Raw genomic sequence first — 24,139 nt, forward strand, 5'->3', positions numbered from 1 at the left:
CATTGGTTGGCGTCTGTATAATGATGTTCTGCATTGGTTGGCGTCTGTATAGGGATGTTCTGCATTGGTTGGCGTCTGTATAGGGATGTTCTGCATTGGTTGGCGTCTGTATAGGGATGTTCTGCATTGGTTGGCGTCTGTATAGGGATGTTCTGTAGCGGTTGGCGTCTGTATAGGGATGTTCTGCATTGGTTGGCGTCTGTATAGGGATGTTCTGCATTGGTTGGCGTCTGTATAGGGATGTTCTGCATTGGTTGGCGTCTGTATAGGGATGTTCTGCATTGGTTGGCGTCTGTATAGGGATGTTCTGCATTGGTTGGCGTCTGTATAGGGATGTTCTGCATTGGTTGGCGTCTGTATAGGGATGTTCTGCATTGGTTGGCGTCTGTATAGGGATGTTCTGTAGCGGTTGGCGTCTGTATAGGGATGTTCTGCAGCGGTTGGCGTCTGTATAGGGATGTTCTGCATTGGTTGGCGTCTGTATAGGGATGTTCTGCATTGGTTGGCGTCTGTATAGGGATGTTCTGCATTGGTTGGCGTCTGTATAGGGATGTTCTGCATTGGTTGGCGTCTGTATAGGGATGTTCTGCATTGGTTGGCGTCTGTATAGGGATGTTCTGCATTGGTTGGCGTCTGTATAGGGATGTTCTGTAGCGGTTGGCGTCTGTATAGGGATGTTCTGCAGCGGTTGGCGTCTGTATAGGGATGTTCTGCATTGGTTGGCGTCTGTATAGGGATGTTCTGCATTGGTTGGCGTCTGTATAGGGATGTTCTGTAGCGGTTGGCGTCTGTATAGGGATGTTCTGCATTGGTTGGCGTCTGTATAGGGATGTTCTGCATTGGTTGGCGTCTGTATAGGGATGTTCTGCATTGGTTGGCGTCTGTATAGGGATGTTCTGCATTGGTTGGCGTCTGTATAGGGATGTTCTGCATTGGTTGGTGTCTGTATAGGGATGTTCTGTAGCGGTTGGCGTCTGTATAGGGATGTTCTGCAGCGGTTGGCGTCTGTATAGGGATGTTCTGCATTGGTTGGCGTCTGTATAGGGATGTTCTGCATTGGTTGGCGTCTGTATAGGGATGTTCTGTAGCGGTTGGCGTCTGTATAGGGATGTTCTGCATTGGTTGGCGTTTGTATAGGGATGTTCTGCAGCGGTTGGCGTCTGTATTGGGACAAGCTCGAATGTAAATTATCTATTTTTTATTTTACAGGGAATTACAATTGTTTTGGTCCAGTGGAAGTTTAGTACGGGGGGGGGGGAGGAACACTCCTTGCTGTACTAATGACTGCTGGAGCCATTGTTCTGTCAGTGTCCCTTTAAGCATATTGTACGGCTCTCGCAGAATTATATTTTAAAATATATGGCGCTTATGGCTCTCTCAGCCAAAAAGGTTCCTGACCCCTGTTATAAAGTGTTAATACAGCGGTACTTAAAATTAATGGGACTGAAAAGCAGGTTTGAGACTCCAGGGCTAAACCTTGTTCACATTCTGACATTTGTATGCATTAAGTACACCTTCTCTTCCTGGCAGGGGGAGGGAGAGCTCCACATATCTCTACTTGCCGTACAAGAACTGTGTTCATCGGACAGTATCATAAGATGACGGCAGATGCCCATATCTTATCCTACTGGCTTTGGTTAACACCCTAATTTCATCTGACACTGATTGCCCCCACCACCACCTATGTATCATCATATTTTGTCCTTCTGAGAAATCTTTATCATAAACTTGCTGTTATGAGAGACTTTTTTTTTTTTTTTTTTAAATGGAAAATGGCAGACAACTAAATCGTTCCACTACAGATGAAGTATCTGAAACTTTTTCACCCCTGTTATTAATAATCAGTTTGTCTGAACTGATGATTTGCACTTGAAGCAAGAGTTCTCCTTACTGAGACTGACAAGTAAGGCCGCATCACAGACATGTGTAGACTTTTATAGCCTTTTTTTTTGCTTGCCTATTTCCCAGAATCCCCTAGTGGAGCATCAATAGCTATAAGTCTCCACACGCCTACAAGGTGGCCTTAATTGGCAAAGTCTCTGTAAGGAGAACTCTTGCAGAAGATGGATATAAGCTGTAATTACACCAGTTGTCCACTTCATATAAGTGATCATATCTGCTTTCAGGTCATTACACTGGGTGGTGTCGTCCCTTGTATCAGTGAAAAGTGTATAAAACTATAAGGTGTTCGGCACGAAGGCTAAGACTCTGGTGCATGTTTATTAGAGACATTGGTGTTTACTAACTAATGTGAGACTAAATGACAGACTAAAGGAATGTTACTAGTTTTAGAAATTAATCCCCTATCCTTGGGTAATCAAATTTAGATTGGTGTGGCTTCAAATACCCGGCACCCCTACGCATCTACTACAACCCACTGGTTAGCTCCACTTTACAGATCATTGATGTTGCATGGCCTGTGTTTATTGAATTCTTGATACTGCTAAAAGTAAAGCTTTGCAAATTCTGACCAGATCTCTGCCAGTAGCGCATTGTTACTGTAAGGACACATCTACCACCAGATTTACTCATGCTCGTTACCTTAGTGGGGGGGGGGGAGGGTACTGGTCATGGGTTTTTTTTTATGTTTGGCAAGGTCCGTTAGTCCAAGAAATACACTGTATGAAAAAAATGCTAATACCTATGTCAGCCGAGCACCTCTTGTCTTCGCCCCCTTATCAATTATGCACGTAATTCATACTGTGTCCCTCTCACAAGCGCTGCAGACAGACGGGAATGTCACCTGACTGTCTGCAAGTCCGGCGCATGCGTAGTAACGCTTGCCTTGCTCAGCCAGGTGGACTAGCCGGGTTTCCTTGCACAGCTGCACAAGTCTCCAGCCGGGTGCGCAAGGAAAGCGGTACTGCGCTTGCAGGGTGCAACTCTGCTCCTAGCACAATCTCAGATTCGGCACTGTTACACTGCTAGCTTTATCAGAAACCTCAGATAACGCTAGCAAACACTGCTGTGCTATACAAAAGAAAACGCCGGACCTCGCTCAAAGCGGTCCGGCGCATTCATGAGGGGATGTCCGAGGGGCTGTCTCTTTCCTGGAACGCCACGTTCACTCCGTAGCCCGGCAGTGACTGCCTCCTAGTCCCGCCCCCTCATGAATACGGCGGACCGTTTTGAGCGCGGTTTAGCGGTTTTTATTGTACTTCGCAGCAGTGTCTGCTAGCGTTATCGGAGGGTGCTGATAAAGCCAGCAATGTAACACTGCTGCATCTGAGATAGTGCTAGCAGCTGCTTACTTTAGTAATCGGCCCCTAGTGCTTTTTTTAATGGGTGAATTTGAAATATCATGCTATTTTTGGCATAGAAATTAACCCATTGGAAAATACAAAACTGCAAAAAACAAGCCCTCATATTCCCATAAAAGAGTTCTTTCTCTTGGAATTTGAGCAGGAAAAAGGTTAAAAAAAAAAGTCTGTGTCCTGAATGCCCTGAAGGCCATATTAGGCCGTGTCCTTATAAAGAGTTAGATTCATTCTCTTATACATGGTAAACATAGCCGGACATTTGGTATCTATACCATAGGGCAGATGGAAGTTGAACACGTAAATATTACTGAGAACAATTGGCGTCTACCTGGCGAGTGTTTCTCTGTAATTCTCATGGATTGTTATGTGTAAATAACCTGTCAATGTCCTGGCCATGAGGAGTGCTACGTCTGAATGTACCATTATGATCTAATAAGGAGTTGTCCTACCAGAACAGCTTATTGATTATTCATAAGTTAGGAATTACTATCAAGTCATCGATCAATAGGTCAGGGGTCTTGTGTCATTCATGTGAACGGAGTATGTATGAATGTGCTCCATGTATACTAAGAGAGTCTGTCAGTAGTGTTAACCATGTACAGCTGCACACAGTGTAAGGCAGTAGAGATCTGTGTAACCTTCTTCATAGCAGGCTTCTTCATAGCAGATACATCCCTCTATGGGACCGATGATCTCATGTAGGACGCCTGCTGCCCAGTTGTATCATTGAGGTCACTTCTTCCCCTTTAAATATTTTAGATTAAATTCCTCTCTAATCGAACTTTGAATTGAAAAACCCCCTTAGCGCTGATCCTCGTTATATTGTAAGGAAATCAATTTGTTTAAACCCATTACAAGCTTAAAATAGATTTCAGAGCTGAAAATAACTGAGAGAAGGACTGAACAAGAGCAGTTTCTTCCATGCAGAGGCACGCCGCAGCGTCTGGGTCTGGCTGTACTGGAACAGGAACTCCAGGTCCTTCTCCGGACCTGAGCTTTGTGTACAGTATACAGCGAGTACTGACAGGAGCCTATTGTCACAAAATAGCTGTGACCATCTGCACACTTCACCGCTTTGTTGCACAAATATGAAAGGCTCCTACTACCTTCTTCAGTTTAGAAGGTTTCTTAGCCCCAAATGTTACTGCGCAAACCAGGGGGGTGGGGAGTGTGAGGCAACATTGCGGCTGCCGGGGGGGGGGGGGGTAGTAGGTGTGGGGCCCTGTGGCTGCTTCTTGGGGGCAGGGGGGGTAGGTGTGGGGCCCTGTGGCTGCTTAGTCTATACATGGAAAAATTTGTATGGCAGATAGTGTGTGGCTCACCCGTCCTGGAGGTATTTCAAGTAGGCTTCCAATCAAGCAGCACGGATCTTCACGTGACCAGCGTGTCCAATGAACAAAAGAATCCCGAAGGAAAAAAGAGGGTGATCCAGCGCATATGATAACGAATGCCGGCAAATTTTAATGGCAAGTTTCCAGGTACAGAAGAATGAGCAAACCGCACTACAGCACTGCGTCCACAGGTGGGCTACAGGCGTCAGTCAGTTGGGCACGGTGGCTGCTGTGGGGGGTAGGTGTTGGGCACGGTGGCTGCTGTGGGGGGTAGGTGTTGGGCACGGTGGCTGCTGTGGGGGGTAGGTGTTAGGCACGGTGGCTGCTGGGGGGGGGGGTATGTGTTGGGCCCGGTGGCTGCTGGGGGGGGGTATGTGTTGGGCCCAGTGGCTGCTTCTTGGGGGCGGGGGATGTAGGTGTTGGGCACAGTGGCTGCTGTGGGGGGTAGGTGATGGGCACGGTGGCTGCTGGGTGGGGGGGGTATGTGTTGGGCCCGGTGGCTGCTTCTTGGGGGCGGGGGATGTAGGTGTTGGGCACGGTGGCTGCTGTGGGGGTTAGGTGTTGGGCACGGTGGCTGCTGGGGGGGGGGGTATGTGTTGGGCCCGGTGGCTGCTTCTTGGGGGCGGGGGATGTAGGTGTTGGGCACAGTGGCTGCTGTGGGGGGTAGGTGTTGGGCACTGTGGCTGCTGCTGGGGGGGGTAGGTGTTGGGCCCTGTCGCTGCTTCTTGGGGGCGGGGGATGTAAGTGTTGGGCACAGTGGCTGCTGTGGGGGGTAGGTGTTGGGCACAGTGGCTGCTGTGGGGGGTAGGTGTTGGGCACGGTGGCTGCTGGGGGGGGGGGTAGGTGTTGGGCACTGTGGCTGCTGCTGAGACGAGGGGCTTAGCGTGGGGCACTGGCTGCTGCTGGGATGGTGTGGGGCATTGGCGGTTGCTGCGGGAGGGGAGAAGGTGTGGGGCCCTGTGGCAGCTGCTATGGCGCCTGAAGCTGCTTTGTAATAGTACAGTGTATGTCGCATTCACATCAGGAGACCGGCTCTATATGTCAGAGTACTACTTGCTGGGTCATGCAATGTCCCCTCAGAACTGACGAATTTAATCAGATTCCAAACCTGGCGGATAAGCCTGGAATAGTGTAATGTCTTTTGTAAGTAAGAAGTCCATGATTAGTCGTCCCATGTTATCCCAAGAGATAATTTTGGGCAACCTTCACTTGAGGCGGTGTTCACACTTTGCATTTCAATATCTTTTTGAAACACAATTCAAACCCAAAACCTATGTGATCGAAAATGAGCACCACATGTTTTTCTTTTATTTACATGCTGCAGATTATACATCCACGGTGGGAATCTATTCATACAGCATGTCATACCTGCTATAATAAGCCCATAATACCGGCTGTGTATTTGGTCGCCCTGAATTACCACCTGCAATGCTGTTTGTTTCCATAAGTGCATGAATTACCCCGGCTAGATCTTCATCACTGCATCTACATGGGGCATGTAAACTTCTGGGTTAAGGTGAGGACAAACTCCTAAAGCCTTGGGGTATGTTCATTTGTAATGTACACACTGCAGATTTTCCATCAGGGCATTACAGGACTGGGACAGTAGATGACATTCTAACAAATCAGGTCTTAAAATTTAACCCTTTGCTTAATCTGTTGATCTTATCCACTATATGGTTTGGGTGTCAAACAAGCAAATTGTTCCTCAAATACCACTGGAGTCTGATACATTTGTGCCTCGTATGGACCTTTCTTCTCGAGACATGATATATTTTTTATTTTTCTGTCTCTTCTCTGATTTGGGAGATGTGACCACAATAGATGCATTGTGAGGAGGGAGCACAGGTGCCGGTTACACATGGGCATTGTAATAGTAGTGGGTGTTATACTGCGCTCTATAATTTACTGCTGCCTGGCACTGACTGCACTACAATTACAGGTGGAGAATAAGAGCGATGGCTTTAGTATGTGTTGTACGTGGCCGGGCATAACAGGGCTCTTTTTTCATGGTAAGGTACTAGTCCTATCTCCACAGGCCGGGGCAGAACCCCTCCAGTTACATCCCTGTACGAGCGCCCCAGACTGGTTCTGGCTCCTCCGCTGTGGCTCAAAGTACACACAAGTCATGTTTAGTCAACATCTCCTGAGAGGAGCGGTAGAAAAGCTCTGATTTCTCCTGTAGCAGAAGTGTCAGGCCCTGGTAAACCATCCTTCTGTCTACTTGTTCTTGTCATTTTACCTTTGCTTACACATGTCTTATATCCCCATATGCCTGCATAATGTAGAGATAAAGAGGGACATGCGTATTGACGTCCTCCCCTTATCTCCTGCTTTCTATCAGTGGGAGGCAGGAGTATTTATGGGCAGGTAAACACAGTGATTCATGCCAGGTAATAACCTGAAGCCGCTTCCTCATTGCTATGCGCATTAGTACAGGGCTGGAAGCTGGACACCGCTAACAGGTAGTACATTTCATAGTCCATATTGTAGAGACAGCTTATCCGTACAGGGACTTGTCATTGTGTCGCCCATAAAGAAAGTACAAAAAATACACATCTAGTAAAACCTGTGCCATCAGATCAGTTTACTATTGTTGTGAAAGAAAAAACTGTGCCTGAATTTTGTGAATCCGATACTTGTCTTGACATTATAAAGCCCAGACTTCCAACCTTGTTATGATGAAGTAATATAGCAGGTAATGTGATGGGCATTGAATATTCATTCCGCTTCTAAATCCAGTCTCTATTGACTGCTGATGATGACAAAGTACAACTACTCCACAGGCTTCTTCAGTCCCATAGGCTGTTTGCTTTACCACCAATTGAAACGAGGAACAGTACATTTCTGGTTATGTAACCATTGACCTCCAATAGCAGAACAATTTATTTATTTTTTTGATCATTTTGACAGATTTACTACTTAGATTCTTGTGTTTTTGCTTTGTTCTGTGCTGCAATGATCTACTATCTGCCAAGACAAACACCTCTACTCTGCTCTCTTCCTTTTTGATCTGTCCTCTGCCTTTGATAGTGTTGACCATTATCTCCTGCTGCAGATGCTTAGTTCCCTTGGTATCGCTGATCTGTCCCTCTACTTAATCGCCTCGTACCTCTCAAACCAAACTTTGTTTCTATCACTTCTTCACCTCGCTACCTCGCTTTAGGCATCTGTAAAAGGTTCTGTCCTCTGATCCTACTTTCAATCTACACCACTGGCCTAGAACAGCTCATTAAGTCACATGGCTTTTAATACCACTTCTATATATTTTACCCAGATATCTTTTCTTCTTGCCAGAATTCCAGCCATATTCCTCATTCTTCTCTTCCTAAAATGCTACATGGAACGAAACAGAACTCTTAATCTTTCCTCCACCTAACACCTCCCTCCCACCAATTGCTGGCTCCACATTCTCGCCAGACCATAAAGTCCACTGCTTTGGAGTCATTTTTAACTCTACTCTATCCTTTAGGTCTCAAATCCAGTCCCTTACTACAACCTGCCGCCTCCATCTGAAGAACATCTCTCGTATCTGACCCTTCCTCAACCCAGAGTCTACAAAATTACCAGTCCATTCTCTCAACAGCTCCCGCTTGGACTACTGTAATAGTCTTCTCTGTGGTCTCCCAGCCAATTCTTTACCGCCCCTCCAATCCATCAATAACTCTGCTTCCCGGCTAATCCAACCTGTCCCCTCCATATATCTCTGAACTCCTCAACCAATACTGTCCCCCACGAAATCTCTGTTCTGCACCGGATCTTCAGCTTCACTCTATTACCATCTGCTTTTCTCGCAACCGTCCCAGGACTTTTCCCGTGCATTCCCCATACCCCGGGAACTCTCTACCAAAATGTATCAGTTTGTTCCCCACTTTCCAAACCTTCAAATATAATCTGAAAACCCAGGATTGCCTACAACACACAATAACTGCTCTGCTCCTTCACCTAATCTCCCCTCCCATATAGATTGTGAGCCCTCATGGGCAGCCTCCTCCTTCCACTTTTTCCAGACAGTCTGTAATTTTTGTATTTTGTTCTTTTCGTTTGTTCTTGTCTTAATGTAATGTATGTGAACCCCTTACTGTTTGTACAGCACCATGGAATTAATGGTGCTCTATAAATAATAATGTGCTATATAGCTTGGATGTATGTCAAATATTTCAGTGTTAATATACAACTAACATGTTTTCCTCAAATTCGCAGGCTTATGCATCAGGGTGCGATGTTGTGATTTTGGGAAGTGATTTTGAGAGAATACAAGTAATTCCTGGCGTCCAACATGGAAATGTTCTGGTGGGATGTGTAGACTGTTCCATGCAACAGGGCAGGGTAAGTACTTGTAACAGACACTTATCTTTGGTGAAAAAAAAATAGTTCTGGTCCTTGTTTACATTTTTGTTTTTTTAAATAAATACTTGCTAGGCTCATGGCAGAGAAAAAGAGTATATAAATACAGATTTCTTTAATAAAGTGCTTGCATGCAGGGTAACCTGTATTAGGGCATCAGCTCTTTTAGAAAGTAATTATGAGATAGTTGCAAATATGATTGGTCTCAGGTGAGAGATTTTCATGTTGCACCTGAAACTTCGGAAGTTGGGTTCTAAGTTCTTTTTGTTAAATATTCTCTCTTAGTAGAGATTCTCGTATATAGATTTTTAAAAAAAATCTAGCCATAAATTAAAAGGTGGCAGCCAAATAGACGGAGCCTTTGAGTTAATTGATGGTAGCATATCTGGCACTTCGAGGTCACACTGTCCAACTTATTCAGTGTCATTGTTTCTTTATATGTCATTGTTGGATTTTTATATAGTAGATTAAAACGAGGCGGGTTCCCTAGTGTTGGGTTGTTAACATGTATTAAAGGGGTTAACCACCTTACCAGAATAAATACAATTCCCTTGTAGGGTCACCCATATAGTACTTACCCTGGTAAACCTTCTCTAGGGGGCTGTGCGCTCATCACTGTATAACAACTTCTCCAGGAACACCATTGTCCTGACACTGTCGCTGGTTGTGTTGGGCAGGGGGGGCTTATACTGTCTGTGACTTTTGGTAAACACTCTGCATAGGCCATTTTTGAGTAGCATTTTTAATGTAATTTAGTATATAGAATGATTTCTTCAGAAGTTCTAGTTGTATAATTATTTTTACTAATTATAATACATCCTTATCTAATGGTATATTCATGCTTCTCTGAGCTTGTGAAATGAAATGTCCTAAGCGTTTGCTGCTTCTTCAGATATCCTACAGACCTTACATCATCTGCTCTCAAGGAAAGTACGTTTATAACCTTTAAGGCTTTAAAGATCTAGATTTGTCCTGGGCTGTAACTTTCCATGCACCAGAAGTTGTGCTATAAAGGCTCAGCTTATTGTAGTTATCAAAGCCACAGCTGGGTGCTAGGGGCATCAATTTGCTGTATTGGCTATACGGCCACCAATCTGGCAGTATGTCTGGGTCGCGCAACCAAATTTGAACACGGGTGTCTGCTCTGCTCATCTCTATCTTTTAGGGTTCAGTCACAGTACGTAGCGCAAGCGATCCTAAGAAAATGTCTGTATAATAGAGATGTGGGTAACAATTTTTATTGTTTCATTAGAACATGTACAAAGTTTGCTCCTTAGGGAGTGATCCCGTGTACTGCTAGCGCTGTGTTTACAAATATGGACCATAGCCTAATCACATACACATTTCCATGTAACCACAAGCCATTGGTAACCAGAACCCAGCGTCTTGCATTAAAGCAATACAAGACCCCGGGATCTGATAACTGATGGCTCGTGGTTACATAGAAATGAATATGTGATTGGGATATGGTCCGTGGTTTGTAAAATAGCAGTATGTGTGACCGCTCCCTAATTTTTTACATGTGAAGCCATAAAAATTGTGACCCATTTCTATTATACAGACATGGTCTTCAGATCAGTGAACCCCTGGCTCTTCCACTCATCATGAGAACAGAAATATGTGTAGCCCATAAATTGTATTTTCAAATGAACATTGCTGGGACCATTTATTTTATTCAGACAGTGAGTGACGGTCTCCAGTAGTGTGTTATTACTGGGGTCAGTCACTGGGACCCTCCGGAAATTGCATGTGAATGTTGAAGTACTGTACATGTATGCACGCTACTCCATTCACTTCAGTGGCACTGCTGGAGATGGCAGAGTACAGACCTAAGTCAGTCTCAAGAGAAGTTAGTTTAGTAGCGGCCATTCATGTGCATTGTCATTTTATTCACAATCGTACAGAAATCCCACTTTTATCAACTACTGCAGTGGTGGAGAGGTGGTTCTCTCAGTGGGTGATCAGGCTGTTGCCCAAGGACAGAATTCACCAAAAGGACTTAAGGGATCCTCCTCTAGGCCCAGGACGTGACATGCTCAGCATTATTTTAAAGGGAAGCATGCTGTTTACCTGAGACTGTAGGAAGAGAAGGTGTGAACAGGGATTCAGGGGATTGTCAAAGGAAGCTCCAATGGCCATCCGAATTTTACTTCCTTCTGTCACTGTTATTGGTCCTCAGGACTGTTGAAAGCTTTGGTACAGCACAGGGCAAGAAGATTGCAATAAGTTAAAGCTAGATTTGCTGTGTTGGCACGTCATAAATAAGTGGGTTTGGGTTGAAGTTTGGGCATTTGACTTCTGAAAGGTTCTCCATCACTGACCTACAGTATCCTCTGGAAATATGGTAAATGTTTATGGATAAACCTGGAAACTCCCTGGTTTGGAAAAGTGAAATAAACAACGAAAAAAAAGGAAAACAGAAAGTTCTGCTCTAGGGTTAAATGCCTACTCGAAAACCATAGAAACAAAGGATTCCTTTAATCTTCGTAGTACATGACAGCAATGATTTGGTGTACAATATTCTGTGTAGTGTGTAAGAGTCCTCCGCATTTGTGACAATTATCTGTATCAAAAGAAATTTTGTTGTGAAGTTCAGTGGCCATGGAGAACATAGGTAAGATCTCTGCTGCACAAACTGTTGAGATAAAGTGGTTTTATGGAGGGTATAACAAATATATTACCTGTAATGGAGATTTGGCCTTCAGAAGGGGGTGATATTACAGGGGTTGTTCACTTTCGTAATTGATATTGTTTTGTGTAATGAAAAGATTTTTATTTTTTGTAACAATTCCTCTGTTTTTTTTAGATCTCTGCTTGCTGTCATTCTATAGGACATGTCACTGTTAGCTTCCTGTAGATAAAAAAAACTGGCCCCAGGTCATGTGATGTCACACAGGTGCACGGCTCGTTATAACACACAGCTGTGATTACTGCCTGTGGTATAACGAACCATGCACCTGTGACATCACACAATCAATATTAACCGGTTAAGGACCCGGCCCTTTCCTGTTTTTTCATGTCCATTTTTCACTCCCCACCTTCAAAAATCTTTAACTTTTTTATTTTTACACGTAAAGAGCTGTGTGACGGCTTGTTTTCTGCGTAACAAATTGAACTTCATAGTGATGGTATTAAATATTCCATGCCATGTACTCGGAAGCGGGAAAAAAAATTCCAAATGCAGTGAAAATGGTGAAAAAACGCATTTGCGCCATTTTCTTGTGTGCTTGGATATTACGACTTTCACTGAGCGCCCCAAGTGACATGTCTACTTTATTCTTTGGGTCTGTACGATTAAGGGGATACCAGATTTGTATAGGTTTTATAATGTTTTCATACATTTACAAAAATGAAAACCTCCTGTACAAATTTTTTTTTTTTTTATTTTGCCAACTTCTGGCGCTAATAAGTTTTTATGCTTTGGTGTACGGAGCTGTGGGTGGTGTCATTTTTTGCGAAATTTGATAATATTTTCAATGATATCATTTTTAGGACTGTACGACCTTTTGATCACTTTTTATAGATTTTTTTTATATTTTTCAAAATGGCGAAAAAGTGCCATTTTCGACTTTGGGCGCTATTTCCCGTTACGGGTTTAAACGCATTGAAAAACCGTTATCATATTTTGATCGGGCATTTTAGGACGCGTCGATACCTAATGTGTTTATGATTTTTACTGTTTATTTATGCCAGTTCTAGGGAAAGGGGGGTGATTTGAAATTTTAGTTTTTTTTATTTATTTATTTATTTTTTACTATTTTTCAGACTCTCTAGGGTACTTTAACCCTAGGTTGTCTGATCGGTCCTATCATACACTGCCATACTACAGTATGGCAGTACAGGCAGTCCCCGGGTTACGTACAAGATAGGGTCTGGAGGTTTGTTCTTAAGTTGAATTTGTATGTAAGTCGAAACTGTATATTTTATAATTGTAGATCAAGATAAAAAAAAAATTGGCCCCAGTGACAATTGGAGTTTAAACCTTTTTTGCTGTAATGGGACCAAGGATTATCAATAAAGCTTCATTACAAACACCTTACAGCTGATCATTGCAGTCTGGGGCTATAGTAAAGCATTCAGAAGCTTCACCAGAGGTCAGAGGGGTCTGTCTGTAACTATGGGTTGTCTGTAAGTCGGGTGTCCTTAAGTAGGGGACCGCCTGTATATGGGGATTTTCCTCCTCATTCATTACAATGTGCTAAAACGAAATAGCCTCGGAAGACCCGAGGCTACCATGGAGACGGATCGCCACTATCTTTTTGAGGCTGCCGGCAGCCATCGCTGTGAAAACACCCGCGATCGGTGCTAGCACCGATCGAGGGTGTTACCGGTGAGCCTTTGCTGCAATATGCAGCAAAGACTTACCGGCTGTGGAGAGGGCTCAGCCCGTGAGCCCTCTCCATGCAGCGCGACCCGACCGCCGCTGTGAATACACGGCGGGTGGTCGCGAAGTGGTTAATCATTTGCTGAAAGTGGACAACCTTTGTTTTCAAAGATTAGGGTGATGCCACACGTGGCGTTTTTGGTCCGTTTTTAAGCATGCTTTTTCACTCTGTTTAAAAACGCATGCATTTTTAACCCATCCGTTTTTTTAGCGTGCGTCTGTCTGCTTTTAACCTGTTTATCCATTTAGATAAACCTGTTCAAAGCAGCAAAATGCATTGTAAACATTAAAAAATGGATTCATACTGAAAACACATGCTTAATAAACAGGTTCAAAGCAGCCAAACTCATGGCAAAACGGTAAGTGTTTTTAAACGGACGTTCAGCGACCGAATAGTGTTACCCATGTGCACACATTTTAATCATGTGGGAAAATGAGAATTATAACATAGACTGGAAATCAGAGACAAAGCATTAACACAGACTGTCATGTGAAGATAGATGAAGGTGACGAAGCCTTTCTGTAAGCTGCAAAGTGATGACCTATTTCCTTGTTTCCAGATTGCAGCGTCCTACAACAATGTGATCTGCATTTTTGAACCAGTGAATGTGCTGAAACCTAAGCATGCTACATTACAAGTAAGTATACATCGCTGTCTATGGCTAGTAAACTGTTGTGTAACATAGTGGGCACTGACATGACAACACTTCTGCTTTTCTACATGGAGTTTCCTGCTAGGACAACCCATCTACAGTGACAGCCCAAAAAAGTTCCATTGTTACCAAGTAGAAAAATAAAAACAAAGCAATCAATGATCGGTGTTCCTCAACCACCGCGCCACGGCCCAAGCACCTGACATCGGGCTGCAGCCAAACTCTGTAAAAAAAAAAAAAAAATGCAATTGTCAATGGCAGCAGGGGACATTTCTTTGACAATACAAGCCATATATTTTTGGCTAGACATCAAAAATTGTATGCTTGCTTACTTCTAGTAAATTTATAAGATTTTCCTCTTTCATTTCTTTAAAGAAACCTGTCACCATGAAAGTGTAATCTACTCTACCAGCAGATAAGATTGTTAGCGGTCATTTGCTGATTAACAGCGCCCACTTGACTCCTAAGCACAGAAAGAGCAGAGATTTTAATTGTTTTAGTTTTTCTCACAAAGCCTTTTACCATATTTTTCCATACCATCCAAAAAAGGAAAAATATATTTGACGCGAATTAAAAATTCTGCTTTGTCGCTCACAAGCACCACAAAAATGGCTCTACTGTGTTTATAGGCTCACACGCTTCTTTGCTGCGTTCATACACAAAGAAAAGGTTTCATATCTTAATCCCCTAGTGATGCTAACTAGATAACCTTTAACCCCTTAGTTTGCAATTTTACTCAGTTTTATTGCTACTTTTGCTCCTGTCACTGTATTAGCTGTGTAAAATTCTGCATTGTGGACAGGCACTAGCTGAACAAACACTTCATGATTCCTCTGTGCTGTGAGATGTGTGCTGACAATGTGCTTAGATTATCAGGGTACAGGCTTTATCTACAGCTTCTGAACATTCACTAGTGTCTGACATATAGAAAAAGAGAGTTTAGAGATGAGATGGATATAAGACACAGTGACACACTCAGCTCTGCTGCCTCACCTAACCAATAAAACACACACACACAGAGTACTGCTATGTCTTTTCTGTAGAGCTGGTTTCTCCTCTGCAGCTGCTGGATATGAAGTGTGTATGGCTCTAGTGCTCTCTGCCTCCTCCCCCTCCAGTACAGGAAATATGCATTAATTTGAGAGGAATATGAGCAGACAGAAAGACCTGCCCGATCATAGTCAGGAGTTTATGGTCATATCCAAGGACAGCCAATATACAGTAGCAGGACTGATAGAGACAGGTTAGAATTATATCTGTGAATTGCCAGATTTTTGTTAATAACATTGAATTAAAGAATGTGTTAATTTGCCATCCTGGGTATATTTAAGAATTTTGTCTTCCTGGGAAGAAGGAAGCATTTGGTCAGTCACATGCTTCTGACATCACTCATGGTCCTGCAGAAGGAGAGGGAGGGCAGTGCAGAGGGTCAGCTCTCTAGTAGATCAGGTGAAGAGCTAATAATGCATTTCACCCCATCAACAGGGAAGTGGTGAGGTTGTTCTGGCAGCGTTGGATCCTCCTGACCTTTGGACTGTAAGACGCAGGCACTTTTTAGCAAAAGTTTTGTTTCTGCTGTGCACATTCTGTTCTATAACATGTTGCTGGCAGGTCGGACTGCATGTACAACTCTGTGCGTTCTAGTAAAATCTATTCACAAAGATATTAAAAATCCATGCAGCATTGTTTACATTTTTATTTTACTTGGATGTTAGCATTTTTCTTTTTTTGCTGTGGAGCTTTCTTATGTGCAACCACAGTACTTTGCAGTGACCGACATGAGTAAATAGAAATGATGAGACGTTAATGGATATTTTGTTTTCTTAGGGAGTTCACCCTCAGTGGCAGAAAAATGGCCACATAGTCTTGGACTCTGTTGTACATAATCTAACGTGGGACCCAACAGGTAAGCAGCAGGTATACACACAGTGTATGGCCCCCTTTCACTGTATTTATCTCCAGATATCTGAATCGCAAAGCCAGGAATTGAATGTAAATCAAAGAAAGGTACAATAGAGATATGGTGCCTCTTCTTGGGTTTGGACTTGCCAGTCAGTAAGATGAATGGAAAATGATGACAAAATATGTGTCTAGTCTTAATGTGAGAATGTGTCCTTGCTAAACAGATTACGATTTATTCCAGGAACACGTCTGTTAACAAGCTCAAGCAGCCTACAGCTCTGGTCCAATGTCACTGTAGGCAAGTTATCCAATGACGATTCTCAGGAGAAAGTCGACAACGAATTTGCTAACTGGACCTACATCTGGCAGTGCAAGTAAGAGCTCCTTCTGTGCAATATTACTTCATTTTGTTTCCCATGAGCATGCACACTATGTTAGATGGGAAGAGGAAGGGGCTTTGCAGAAGGGGAAACAGTTTCAACCCCGAGGCCGCATTAGCATTGCGTTATAAAATGCATGATGAGCACCTCTGGAATGTAGCAATTTGAAGTAGTATTGTTAAAGGGGTTGTCCATAGGTTTAATAACAGGTGTTCTATCCTCCAAACCTGGCCATGGTTTGTGTCGGTATTTACAGCCACAGACTACCTCTGTCGGGAGAGGTGCTTTTTTTGGTTTGGGGTTTTTTTTTTTCGTTTAAGAAAACCATGTTTTTTAACCTCCAGAAAAAACCCTTTAATCATTATTCATTCATCATTATTCATTTTAAAAAGTTAAAAATGTTACTTTTGGCTATTTTTGTTTTTCCACATCAAACATGAACATAGGTTTTTTTACTAATGTATGTGCTTACCATGTAAAGAAAGTGAAGATGTACCTCCCCTTAAATAATAAAAAATAATCTATTTTGCAGAACAGCATTTTCGGTTCATCTAATGAAATTTTCCCCTGATGGAGAATTTTTTGCAACCGCTGGAAAGGTGCGTTATTCCTTATTTGTTTTAATGTATTCTTTGTTGTGGCAGTCACTATAATAGAAGCTTTCTATTGTCAGAGGCTATGTTTTAATTCTTTACCTGGAATCTTTTATTTCTCACAGGATGACTGCCTGGTAAAGGTCTGGTACAATACTGAAAGCTGGCACTCTGCTGTTTCATCTCCAGTTACCAGCCCCGAGAAAGAAGGCCAAGGAGAAGTAGATTTTTCCTTTATCTACCTTGCTCATCCACGAGCAGTGACAGGATTTTCATGGAGAAAGACAAGTAAATTTATGCCACGGTCAGTGCATTTTTTTTCCTTTTTACTGTACCGTATGTGATCTTCATAAGGATCTGCTATAACACTTCCCTTCTGCTCTTAGTATCTAATCAGTGACTTTCTACAGCTACACTAGTATAGCAGAGAAGAGGGGGTGGGGAGTAGTGAGGCACCTCCCCAGGTTACACTTGCAGAGCTGCAGCATTTGAGGAAGAGTTCATTTTTCACAGGCCTGCTTCTACTAACTACATACACAAAGCTATGATTACATATATCTATAGAGCTCTGACCTAGTCACAAGTTCTGTATGTCATGAGTATGAGGTCATTGTTCAGGATGCAGGTAGAGAGGACAGAGGTGCTGGTGTACCTTTATGTAAAGGAGAGTAGCTTCAACCCCACACTATACTTGTAGCTGTCCCTCTGACACGTATCTGCATTACACTCTGCAATGAGTCGTATGATCACTATCCCTTTCAGCGTTAAACTACAGACCCATTTTTAGCGTTTTTAGATTTGGTTACAAAAGGATAAAATGGATTTGAAAATCCTTTAAAAACAAATCTGTTTTCCTCCTGGCAGGGGCTCTGTATGTAATGTTCTTCTCACATGCTGCAAGGACAATGTTTGTCGACTATGGGCAGAAACGCTACTGCCCAACGACAGCCTTTTATGTGGAGATGGATTCAGCCAAAAAAATGAGCCAGACAGCTTAAATAATAACTTCAAAAGAAATCCATCAAGTAAAGAGCGTGTGCAAAGTGCACTGGAGGTAAGAACTGAGGAGATTAAGTCCAGGATAATGGGTTTATTTTCTTATCCAATATTGTGACTGGCCAGTAACAGTACACTTTGGGAATAACACTATGGGGCAGATTTACTTACCCGTCCCTGCGCGATCCCCAAGGTGCGTTCCCCGACTCCAATGCACAGCTGCCTCAATTCAGTAAGATCGCGCCCCGATATCTTGCATCTGTCACCACCTTCTTCACGGTGTATGTTAGTGCTTGATCTTGCGACACATTACAAAGTTAAATCCCGTGGTTTGTCCGAATCCGTCGGATCGTATGACGGCCCACCCCGATTTGTCGCATGAAAGCCCCCGCCCAAAAAACTTGACGAAAATGTGGCCGCGGGACCCTTAGTAAATAAGACCCTATATATCCATTTTCCAGCTTAGATCCTGACCGAAATGCAGGATATATCCCTGTTTTAACTGAGAAGTGGGTGTAGAGGATGTCCTGTCTGTGGTATCTCATTTTCCCATTGTTCCTCTGCCCCCTGCCAATCACCACAGACTTGTATGGAGATTCCACTAGTGCTAACTCTTGTCTGCCATCTATTTACTGCTCCTATCTTTGGGTCCTTTCACCTCTTCATGACTGAGGGTCATTGCTGCCTAAATGTCCAGGTCAATTTTTGCAGTTCTTTTATGCGATTCTTTAAATGAAGATAGAAAAACTCTCCCAGTAGTTTTTTTTTTTTTTTTTTCATGACATGAAACTATTAATAGAATAGTTTATTAACCACAAATTTTTTCTTCATAAATTTAGCCGATAAAAGACTAATGTGAAAAAATTAGGTTGTGTTTTTTTTTTTTTTTTTTGGTCACCAAAAATTGTATTTCTAGGTGCCAGGGCTGTCATGTTTATAAATGTCCTTGCACAGGGCATGTGCACATAACCTTATGGCAGTCGTGAAGGGGTTCTAGAGCAAAGCTTGCTATGCCTTTTATAGTGGCTAATAATTGCCATGGTGAATGGATACAAAGTGGATATTATGGCTAACATTATGCCCCTGTCACAGTCCTAAACACAGTAAGGATCCATGCGTTGAGGGCCATGTTCTGTCTTCCAATAGATAGAGCAGATCCTATTTCTGCCACTTTTGAGGTGAGGCCTAACGGCTCTTTATGGAGACTGAAGCCAATTATGACCCAATGTGTGTATGTACTAGACTATGCCCCCATAGCCTGCATAAATTACTGTCCAGGACATACCTCCTGGTTCACTAACTCGCACCTAGTTGTCCTTTTATTCATAAATCTCACTAAAAGCAAAACGGAACAGCACAATATAAAGATTTATGAAAATTGCTCCAAAATTGTCAAATTTCATGAGCAGCAAGTATTTACTAAGCCAGACCTGTGAGTAGAGCCGACATGTCCTCTCTGGAGAGGTTACGAAACTTGAAGATAACAATCCCGGTGCCTATGAGAACACATTACAAACTTTAATTCCCATGATGCACTTCTTTCTGGCGTTCCTATAAATCCTAAGTAACTGGATTATACTTTTCTATACGCAGTTAAATTTGAAGCATTTCCGTAAAGGAGGAAGGCGGAGGTCTTTAGCACTGGTAGCACATACCGGATACCCACCTCACCAGCAAGATGCTCATGAGGTCCATCGGAACACTCCCTTTCATGGCAATGCACTTTGTCACTTTCACATAGCTGCCAGCATCAATCCAGCCACAGGTGAGAACCAAAAAGTTTTGTGTGTGGAATTGCACAATTGTGGGGTAATGCCAAACGTATCAGTCATTGTGCCACTATCTACGCACAACGCAGCAATGGACGCCTATAGCCACACATTGTAGTGGGTGATGCCTTCACTGTAGCAACTTGCAACCATTGCCCGCTGTAGGTGGCTAAATATTGTCTACATTATCCATGCTTTGGCTACTTTATGTGCCATTATGCTGATCAGCTGGCTGAATGATCTACTTTTAAAATATGTATTTCTTTCCCCTTTTAAACCCAACATCCCACCCCTTCACGCCGCAGCGTTTTCATTTTTCACTCCCCACCTTCAAAAATCTACAACTTTTTTTATTTTTCCATGAACAGAGAAGGGGTTAAGATGACTGCTTTTTTTTTTTTTTTTTTAAAATAAAATTCCTACTTGTCCATTTTATCTCAACAGACATTCCTCTGCTTCCTTCCATATCATCAATGAGTCTTGGGGAGACTGAAGAAAAAAATGGACCTTTTGTTGTACATTGGCTAAATAACAAGGAGCTGCATTTCTCCTTGTCCATGGAAGTTTTCCTTCAACAACTGAAGAAGAGCTTTGAGCAGCAATCTTCAGAAGCCAGTACTGATGAAACGACCCAGGGTGATGGCAACTCAGATGAAGGTTTGTGTGTCATGAATAGTAATCATTGCCGCAAATTTGCAACCGCATATACATCCCCCCCCCCCCCCCCCCCCCCGATGGCCATGTGAATGTTCCTAATACTTTTTTTTTAATGGGAATCTTTCTCAAGATTTAATTAGTAGTATCATAAAAATTTCATATCATACTAGCTCCCTAAGGTAGGACATGAACTGCTCTCTCTATAATTTTTAAAATCTCACATATTAAAAAAAAAAAACTCGTAAAATTAATAGTCGGATTTTGCCTAAGATGAGTTTTAGAGGCTGCATGGGCATCTTCATTTCAGACACACCTATGTTGGGCTCTGTAGTACCAAGTATGGGCTTCTGGTGTCATATTAAAGATAAGCATTCCATCTTTCAGATCGGATCAGGCTTATGGTTGTTTGATTCTACAGTACAGGAGATAGAGCGACTTAAATAATAATGGCAACTCTTTTATCTACATGTCCAGCTAGGTCTTTAACCTCCCTTATGTCTATATCCACTCGCCTTTGTTGTGTTTATGAAGGGATTTCTTTTTTTTTGTCTTGTTTTAGAAAATGATTATCTGAAGGAAACTGACATGAAGGTGGCCCCTGAAAAGAAGGAAGTGAATGGTGAAAAGTCCAGTGCAAACTCCCTTGTTTCCTTCCCATCGTCTGTTATTGATCATGAAATTGAAATCTTGCTGTCGGAGTGGAACAAGAACCCTGACATGTTGTTTAGTATTCATCCTGTGGATGGCTCTCTGCTTGTATGGCATGTAGATTGGCTGGATGAATATCAGCCTGGCATGTTTCGCCAAGTGCAGGTATGTTCTTACCATATTTCTACTTCATTGGATGCAGACTGTTAAAAAGCTTAGTGTTTTCACTATTCACTTTTATTTATTTTTTTTAGGTATCTTTTTCATGTAGGATTCCGGTAGCTTTCCCGACCGGAGATGCTAATTCTCTTTGCAGGAGTATCGTCATGTATGCCAGTACGAAAAATGTAGACTTGGCCATTCAGCAGGGTAAACAAAAGCCTTCAGGGGTGGCCCGTTCATCTTCAATGCTGATATCAGCTGGCCAAAGCAAGTCATCCAATAGTCTAAAGCTGAGCATATTCACTCCTAATGTCTTGATGATCTCCAAACATGCAGACGGGTCACTGAACCAGTGGCAGGTTAGCTTTGCCGAGGAATCTGCCTTTTCCACCGTGCTCAGCATTTCTCACAAGTCGAGATACTGTGGTCACCGCTTTCATCTTAATGACTTGGCCTGTCATTCTGTGCTGCCATTACTACTGACCACATCTCATCACAACTCTCGGCACCCAGTAGAAGAGGATAGTGGCAGAGAGTCCCATGATTTCCCCAATGGGGATTTAAATTGTAATCAAAATGGAGTGGAAGCGGACAAGACCTGGCAAGACCCAAATGCAGTGTATAGTGAACTTGTCCTTTGGCGGGTGAACCCTGTTGGACCTTTATCATTTTCCGGTGGAGTTTCTGAGCTGGCACGTATTAATTCTCTTCATGTTTCTGCCTTCTCAAATGTTGCCTGGTTGCCAACTCTAATACCAAGTCATTGCTTAGGTGAGTACTTTTATTTATGTCTTTGTAAGACTTGATGCTACATGTTATTACAATTAAGGAATGTCAGTACGGAATGGATAATCTCCACCATAGAATTGCTGATCTGTGTGTAAATATAATAGTAGCAAATTTGTTTTACTAAGTGATGTTCTCTGCTTTCTGATGTATGTCTACATTTCAGGAACATACTGCGATTCCCCAAGTGCATGTTTTGTTGCAAGTGATGGACAGAATTTAAGATTATATCAAGCGGTGATTGATGCCAAGAAGCTGCTGTGCGAGCTATCCAACCCAGATATTTCGGTAAGTACATCTGCGTTATCTTCAACTCTTAGACCTCCATATATGATGTGTTGTCCTTTGTGCATGATGAAAGCGTTCTTGGTATTGATGACTTATTCATTTTCAGAAATATGTAGGGGAGGTTTTCAACATAATAAGTCAACAATCTACCGCTAGACCAGGATGCATTATCGAGCTCGATGCCATCACCAACCTGGTAAGCTTTGATCAACATCAGTGTAGACTTTACAAGCTTTGTTTGTTTTTCTGCACAATTGCCTCATCTTATATCTTATGTTTAGCACGGACGGAAAACACAGCTGTTGCATGTCTTTCAAGAAGACTACATACTGGGAAACTTGAAGAAAAGTGGGTCGTCTGGAATAAGTGGTCTTCTGTCAGACTCTGGTATTATACATTTACATTTGTTTTTGTTTTATTTGTACTTTTTCTAGGTGAATGGAGCTCTATGGGTATGCTTGGCTTATACTCTAAAATGTAATGTTATGTGAATCTAATAACTACAGGCCCGTAACCTTAGACCTCATTCATTCATTCAAGCTTTTTTTTTTATACCCATGAGCTAGCAGTGATTTTTTTTTTTGATTTTTTTTTACAAATGGCTTACTGATTTGTTATTTTCTATGTTTATATACAGCAATTTTTTTTTAGCTTTTTCACCCATGGATCATGTCTCATGGATCGTGGATCAAAATGAAAAAATTAACTATTCCACACATGCCGACCACAGACTTCCATTGAAATCATTGAGCCCCATTCGTTTGCAATTCATATTGATAAGATTCTAAATTTGATAAGATTGATAAATTTGGAGAACCAAATTTTCTTGCGATCGCTTTTAGAGTATTGTTTTTCACATCCATGTGCTGGAAAATAAACGGGTCGGTATGCTATCCTCAAAAATGTACGGCTATGTGGCTATTTACAAGTCCTTTTTTCAAAAATTGCAGCTCAAATTTTTTGTTTGTTTGGACCACGAAATTAAATGGCTCAGCAAAAAATGGAAATTCAACATGGATATACTGTATTCCAGTGCTGTCGGTTTTTTTTTCCTCACATGACTTTGGGGAACCCACATGGATGTGAAAAACACGGATGTGGATACAAATAGACGCCACACAGACTCCAAACTGATTTGTTTACTGCAGTAACCCTAGTTTTAAGGAGACCTGATTTTTGACAACCATCTGGTTAGTTGGTTTTTTTTTTTTTTCGTTTTGTTTTTTGTGGATCTGACTAAAAAAGGATACCGTATGGATGTGAAAAAAATGCAACTTCAAGAAACAATGAGTGAAAACGCGTGCATGTTTTGCGAAAGTGAAGTGTAGTTGGAGACAAAACATGTAGAAAACAGCCCCTGAATGGGCATGGCTGATGTGTCCTGAGCACAAAGAGTGTACACAAAGCTCATATTGTACAAGATAATGTGTGAAAACTGATAAGCGGCGGCTGCTGCAGGAAATGTGACCTCACATGCTTGTGGGAAGCCGAGGCATGTGACAGTCTTGCAGGACAGTTATTTTAATCCTATGTTGTAGCTGGGTGATCAGTAACCATCATGTCTTTCTCTTCCTGTAGTAATCGCCATGTCACGGCACAAGATTTACACATTTCTCCCCTAGTCTCTATTGCGTTAGTAATGCCATTGTTTTTTCTTCTATAGAAACTTCCAAAAGTGGATTTTCTGAAAAATTCTATTTGGTGGTGATTGAATGCACAAAAAACAAGCACTCTGTGTTGCATATGTGGAGACTACACCTGCAATCTATCCCTGTCTCTTTGGGTATGTTACCTTTGTGTACAGTATCGCTATTGTAGGTCAAGGTTCTTGTCCTTGCGCTCTTGTCTTATGCTCTTTCTTTACAGGCTGTTACACTATGCAGGAGCACTTACCACCTCCCTCTGTGTTAGATTAATGTAGGCAGAGAAAGGGGGTAAGTGCACATATAGGAGGAATTTCTTCACCAGTACCTCCTATATGTT

The 24,139-nt window shown here is 42.4% G+C and overlaps 1 protein-coding gene across 1 annotated transcript in view; it reads left to right on the forward strand.

Moving 5' to 3' along the window:
• Nucleotides 1-24,139, forward strand: part of DMXL1 (Dmx like 1) — an 86,532-nt gene that overhangs the window by 17,637 nt on the left and 44,756 nt on the right. Inside the window, exons 2-16 of the mRNA XM_072141105.1 lie at nucleotides 8,795-8,920; nucleotides 13,883-13,960; nucleotides 15,803-15,881; nucleotides 16,119-16,251; nucleotides 16,790-16,856; nucleotides 16,976-17,154; nucleotides 17,715-17,904; nucleotides 19,440-19,611; nucleotides 20,060-20,272; nucleotides 20,832-21,085; nucleotides 21,175-21,853; nucleotides 22,035-22,156; nucleotides 22,263-22,352; nucleotides 22,438-22,543; nucleotides 23,820-23,939. Coding sequence (XP_071997206.1) covers nucleotides 8,795-8,920; nucleotides 13,883-13,960; nucleotides 15,803-15,881; nucleotides 16,119-16,251; nucleotides 16,790-16,856; nucleotides 16,976-17,154; nucleotides 17,715-17,904; nucleotides 19,440-19,611; nucleotides 20,060-20,272; nucleotides 20,832-21,085; nucleotides 21,175-21,853; nucleotides 22,035-22,156; nucleotides 22,263-22,352; nucleotides 22,438-22,543; nucleotides 23,820-23,939 — 2,608 coding nt within the window. The remainder of the gene's footprint in view (nucleotides 1-8,794; nucleotides 8,921-13,882; nucleotides 13,961-15,802; nucleotides 15,882-16,118; nucleotides 16,252-16,789; nucleotides 16,857-16,975; nucleotides 17,155-17,714; nucleotides 17,905-19,439; nucleotides 19,612-20,059; nucleotides 20,273-20,831; nucleotides 21,086-21,174; nucleotides 21,854-22,034; nucleotides 22,157-22,262; nucleotides 22,353-22,437; nucleotides 22,544-23,819; nucleotides 23,940-24,139) is intronic.

Source organism: Engystomops pustulosus, chromosome 1 (assembly GCF_040894005.1).
Source record: "Engystomops pustulosus chromosome 1, aEngPut4.maternal, whole genome shotgun sequence".
NCBI lineage: Eukaryota > Metazoa > Chordata > Amphibia > Anura > Leptodactylidae > Engystomops > Engystomops pustulosus.